General features: G+C 39.5%; 1 protein-coding gene across 1 annotated transcript; it reads right to left on the bottom strand.

Moving 5' to 3' along the window:
• Positions 1–2,469: 2,469 nt before the first annotated feature.
• Positions 2,470–4,827, bottom strand: LOC137722572 (glucan endo-1,3-beta-glucosidase 14-like). Its single transcript, XM_068461611.2, has 3 exons — positions 4,470–4,827; positions 3,265–4,364; positions 2,470–2,833 (listed from the first exon to the last, which is right to left on the bottom strand). Exons 1-3 carry the CDS (start codon positions 4,534–4,536, stop codon positions 2,744–2,746), a joined length of 1,257 nt encoding a protein of 418 aa, XP_068317712.2. The 5' UTR covers positions 4,537–4,827; the 3' UTR covers positions 2,470–2,743.
• Positions 4,828–6,000: the final 1,173 nt, after the last annotated feature.

Below are 6,000 nucleotides of genomic sequence, written 5' to 3' on the forward strand. Positions count from 1 at the left end.
TTTACCTCATCTCTCGAGAGCAGCCCACATTTCTCCCGGCGAAAAGGATTAATCAACCAACGTCATTCACGGTACTCAGCAGGGAAGCTCAACCTATACTGACTTTTCCCTCATTTTCTCTCTCTGACCAGTAGGCAGGAGACCTGCATACCCAGCATTTCAGCAGCCCATGAGGCCCGCGACCTCCTCATTTCTCTCAATCGCTAGCCTGGCCCGCTTCATGTCTAAGAGCCCAAAGGACATGAGTTATGCGGCTTGTCTAGCACTGCGCCCTAGCACCTCAATTCGCGGCCCCAACCACACAAGTTGCCCGTGGCTCTAGCCAAACCAAGTAGCCTAAGCAGTGGTCTCTGCCACAACACCTTTTCGGCCCATGCCGAGTTGACTCCTAGCCCCTGCCAGCCGACGTGCCGCACCACCCTGACAGCTGCCATATGATAACACTATCCAAGAAGAAGACAAGGAAAAATTAAAATTTTCTTACCTCGGTGCGGCACAGAGAAGATAAGAAAGCAACGAAAAACGGTCATTTACACGGGCAAGCGTAGAAGATTGCTAAGGGAGGGGGAACAAATATCCTCTAACTTTCTCTCTCTTGTAGGGTAGAATAAATTGCTCTCTAAAATGATTTAATCATCTACTTAAGGTAGGCATAAATAGACTTTAGAAGTGATTTATTTCCCTTTCCTAGAAGGATCTAATTTCCAATTAAAAAGGGAATTTACATCAAAACAGGAAACAATCCTACGTTTCCTAAAGCAAGAAGATCTCTACATCTGCTGCCATTTCCTACGAGTAGCCCAATAGGTGTGGGGGCATTTGTGGAGCAAAAAATAATCAAGAAAAATATGGAGGCGACAAGTGGATTTTTGGTTGAAAAAGACAAGATTACCCTCGAGGCACGTCGGAACTCCTATGCGTGAGCAACGTACAATCATCACTCAATCAAGGTCAAAAGTGATCAAAATAGGTATTTATTCAAAACCTATTTCATCCATCCACATCAAATCTTCCCCACAAGGTAACTCCCAAATTATTTCTTTCAAATTATATTGATTAGCTAATTAATTGATTTATTACTCAATTAATTCATTAATTAGCTAATTGATGGTGATTAACACCCTAAAAAACCACTAAAGTGGCTGGTTCCCATCTCTCCCAAAGGGGCCGGCCACACCCTTATAAATACCACCCCATTTTCTCCAAAAATCTAAGTTGAATCCTCTTGCAAAATTCTCTAAATTATCCAAACACTTTGCCCTCAAAATTCTAACTTTGGCATCAGAGGTTCTTCGGCCAAAGCCCCCATTCATCGTGAGCACGTGAGGCTCTTGATCTTGACCTAATGTGTTAATTGTTTTTGCAGGTGCATTTTCGTCCAATAACAAAAAAGAAGAAATTTGCATCCAAAATGTGATCACCTAAAATAGTCTTCCCATATTAGTATATCATTCATCATGTCATCACCTAGTGTAATATCTAGCAGTGAAAATATTGGCTGATTTAATTTGTCTTAAGTCAAAAAGGCCAGCAAAACGCCGAGCTACACAACAATTTTTTGCAGAAGTCCAGGCAATTTGATAATTAATTAATTTCCAGTTAAAAGGGTTAAAAAACACTTAACAACTAAATTGCTTTTTTCTTTTATGTTTTAATTTAAAAAATTAAAATTGAGAACTCTTAGTGGGGGTGTGAAAACTTGTTGGAGTGCATGTGCAGCACGTTTGCTGATGTCAAGAGGAAGACCATCCTCATCAGGATGAACTAAGGCCAAACAAAAGCTAAGCAAAAGCTCCTTTGCGAAAAGGAATTGGCAAGGCAATGACTAATGCTGACGGTTATTAACTTTCTGATAGGCCATGGGGAATAAAGCTAGCTTTGGCCGCCCAAATTGTGTGCTTCTTCAGGATAATAAAAAAGCCAAACAAGGCCTTTCCCTTTTTTACACTCTACGGTTTCATTATCTCATTTTTATACATGAACTTTATGTCATATTTGATTTTTTAAGTGGATACAAAGGGATAGTCATGGAGAGAATTAAAGCAAATTTGAGAAAAATTTATATATGCAGGAACAGTTATGGATTCCACGCACCAAAGGAAGGAGCTTTTCCTTGCAACCAATCAGAAGATACATATCTATTCAACGATATATTTGTACTAACGAGTGAAGAATAAACTAGTTTCAAACTCCTCATTCATGAAATTCGAACCTAAAACTTCTCACTTACAAATGAATAGAAATTTCACTAGATCGTAGTACTAAGTGACCTTTTTTTTTTATACAAGGTTTATTGAGAGAGGAATAAGACTGGAACAGAGGACCCCAGTACATGAGTAAAATGTATTAGGTTTTAGGGTTTTTACTTCGAGTGCATGAGTAAATATAAATGCTCTTAAATACTTGAACTAAACGATTGTATATATTCTATTTTTTTCTCCAGCAACAACACAATAATGTACAGACATATTTTTGTTAAGATATAATGACATTGAAATTAAATTGAGGAATAATTGGTTTTACAATATGATGATCCTGAGGACTTTGTCACAGTTACTAAACTCAAATAATGACTGAGTCTTCTCTAACAGAATACTAACTAAGCTGCTGCATGACCACTCAATGTCGATGAAGGTCATGGCCTAATTTAGTAGTCTTGTTTGTGAAGAATATAAGCTTTCGAATTTAATCCTTTCTTTTTCTCACCCCGCGATATTTACATAAACTAGCTCCCCCCATTTGCTTAAAATGGTCTTCCCATAAAAACATGGAAGGTCAGCATGCAAACAGAAATCCAGCACACCCAGCTTTGATGATATTCCATGGTTGCTGCCTGTTTCAAAATAAATTTCATTAATTATTAGGAAGAAAAATTATATAAACAAATAAAACAAAAGAAGCAGATCACAAGTTATCCAAATTTAGCATTTTAATTTACTAGTCCGGCAGACATCTAAAGGACAAACTGATTGTCACCTAAAAAAGATCGATGTACAGAGATGCTATCGATCCATGTTCATATATATCGATACAATATTGATGCGTATGCAGCGTATCTATTATTTAATATGGGGCTGGCGCCATGCGCAGAGAATTTATGTTTAATGTGCTTATGCAGAAAATGGTCTCGTTGCATTACAACTTTCTGTTACACTATTGCCTTTTGGCCTGTTTATTTACACATTTTTCTCTCATGATGAATCATATGTTAAAGAAAAGAAAAGAATTCCGAGGAAAGAGAGAGAGAGCCTATGGTTTTTTTACCTTTGTAGCAGAGGAAAAGACCTCAGAAATGGAAGGTGATGAGGTTGTTGATGACGATGACGATGACGACGATGATGATGAAGTTGGTGATCTACTAGTTGATTTGGCAGACAATCCAACATTGTAAGCCATAGTCCCATCCGGATGAAATAGTCCGTAGTTCCTTTCGGACGTCGGTCCGGGCTTCATATTCTCATTGAACAAAGCAAACACATAGACCTCCAACCTCATTTTAGGCCTCAGAGGAGTGCCTTCATTTTCGAGCTGCCTCCTCAACAGATTCCTGTTGTAAATGGCAGCATTCTGTAGCGTTGCACCGATTTCACTCGAGTCCCCACTGGATGGCCAGCCCGTTTCCGAAATCCTGACCTCAATACCATTGAACCCTAACCTAGCCATGGCATAAATGGCTGCATCTACTTGTGCATACAACATGTTGTCATAGTGTAGCTTGGTGAAAGGGTCAACCATCCCTTGGTTGGGGTTAAATAGTACGTAGTCCAAAGAGACTCTGTTTGGATCACCCTGGTATGCAAAATATGGATAGGCATTGATCCAAAAAGGTGCCTTTGTGCTTTGCAAGAACTGTAACATTTGTGTCATGACCGGAGCCACCTCGGGTTTGAAACTTCCGGCCGAAGGCGGGTAGGATTCTTCGAGGACCGCCAGAGAACATGGGGTGGAGACTTTAATGTAGGAATCAAGGCCTAGCTGAGCTAGTGCCGTTTGGATGCTGATCATGGCCGGGACAAGATTGGATAATAGTACTGTTGTGTCATCATCTGTGAAGACCTCGTTGCCTACGGCAATGCTGGTGATTTTGGTGGCTGGGAAATAAGGCTTGATGTGGAAGCTAACCCATTGGAAGGCTGCTTGAGGGTTCATCAACTGGCCTAACATGGCGTTTTCGATCGTCACCATTAGCTCGACGCCGGAATTGGCAAATGCCGTGAGGATTTGAGGATTCGTGTCATAGATTCGTGCTTTCGTTACCTTGAGGGAGCTCAAGAGGTCCAGGACTTTCTCTGGCGGAAGTAAATTGTTGCCAAGTTGGCCATAGTTGATGCCAAGTGATGTAGTTCCTTTTAGGAAACCAATATCTGTGAGGAAAAAAATCATTAGAATTTGGTGATCAAACATGAACAACTTTGAAAAATAATCACACACAAAAACAAGAAAAATATGAAGAAAAATAAAAGGGGTACCCGAGAAACATAGACAAAATACAAGAAAAATCTTGAAAATGGCAATTCTGCTGAAAAATGTGGCCATCTAGAGAGAGAAATATGTGTGTGTGAGAGAGAGAATGAAGAACTGGGAAGAGAGAGAGAGAGAGAGAGAGTAGAGATAGAGCTATTATATTTTGTGCAGGGAGAAGGAGAAGGAGAAGGAGAGAACTCCTTTCTTTTCTTGGCTGAAAATTTTGGGGTTTTTTGGTTATAGCTTTGCCTTGCCAATGTTGTCTTTGGTTTGGCTCTTTACCCTCTCGACTGGTTTTTAAATGACTTGTGGGATGATTCTATATTTTTTCTGACTCGATGGTTTTCAGGTTTCTTTTGGAATGGCAGGCTTCCAACCCACGCCAAATGCCTATTATATACTTCCTATGACCAAAATATCCCGGACACTTTCTTCCAATAAAGGCAAAGTGAAATCCCGCTAAGCCTGTTAAACTTTTTTGAACAAAATGTCGGTTAAACTTAAATATGCAATTAGAGATCACCAATTTGGTGATCCGATCGAACGATGAGAATGTGATAACAAGAACTAAAGTTTGTTCGAAGACAAGAGTCTCAAGAATTGGAATCTACCATAATGAGAAATCTCTTGCTAGAATTGGGGTTTATACAGTTACAAAGTGTGAAAAATAAATTCTAAGGATGCGTTTGGCATGTAGGAAATGAGACTTGCAAATGAGAAATCATTTCTTTTCTCATGTTTGGTAAATTTTGAGTTTGTTGGAAAAATGTAATAAATGTTGGGAAGAGAGACGGGAAAACAAAACCGATAGAGGATGGAGGGTTTGCTTTTCCGCCTCTATTTCTATCATTTATAATTATTGCACAGTTTTAGCATTTATTACAAAATCTTAAGACAACACTATCCTTATCAAATATTGAAAAATGTTGTGAACCTTCCTAGTTTAAGTGTGATTGTGTAAATTTAGATTTGATTCTAGTTATTATTTCCTATATGGACTTGTATTCCTTGGGGATGAAGGATTTCTTCTCTCCTTTTACTACTATAAATAAGAGCACTACGTAGGGGGATAACATATCCTCAATACACAATTCCCCTACAATTCTACAAACACATCTCTCCTCTCTCTCTACCCTTGCCGCCGGCCCCTTCTCCTTGTCGATGACATGAACCTTATCGGAACTCCTGAAGAGCTGGCGAGAACTGTCGCGCACCTGAAGTCGGAATTTGAGATGAAAGATCTAGGTAAGACTAGATACCGTCTCGGTCTCAAGATAGAGCACCGTTCGGATGGAATCCTAGTACATCAAATGAACTACACCCAGAAGGTGTTGCGCCGCTTTAATAAGGATAAATCGAAGCCTTTGAGTACTCCTATGGTCGTTCTATCGCTAGATGCAAAACGAGATCTCTTCCATCTGAAGGAGGATGATGAAGAGATTTTAAAGCCTAAAGTTCCTTATCTAAGTGCGATAGGCGCTTTATTGTACTTAGCTCAATATACTAGACCTAACATCTCCTTCGTTGTTAATCTTT

Source organism: Pyrus communis, chromosome 5 (genome assembly GCF_041283825.1).
Source record: "Pyrus communis isolate YQ-2024b chromosome 5, ASM4128382v1, whole genome shotgun sequence".
Taxonomy (NCBI): Eukaryota; Viridiplantae; Streptophyta; class Magnoliopsida; order Rosales; family Rosaceae; genus Pyrus; species Pyrus communis.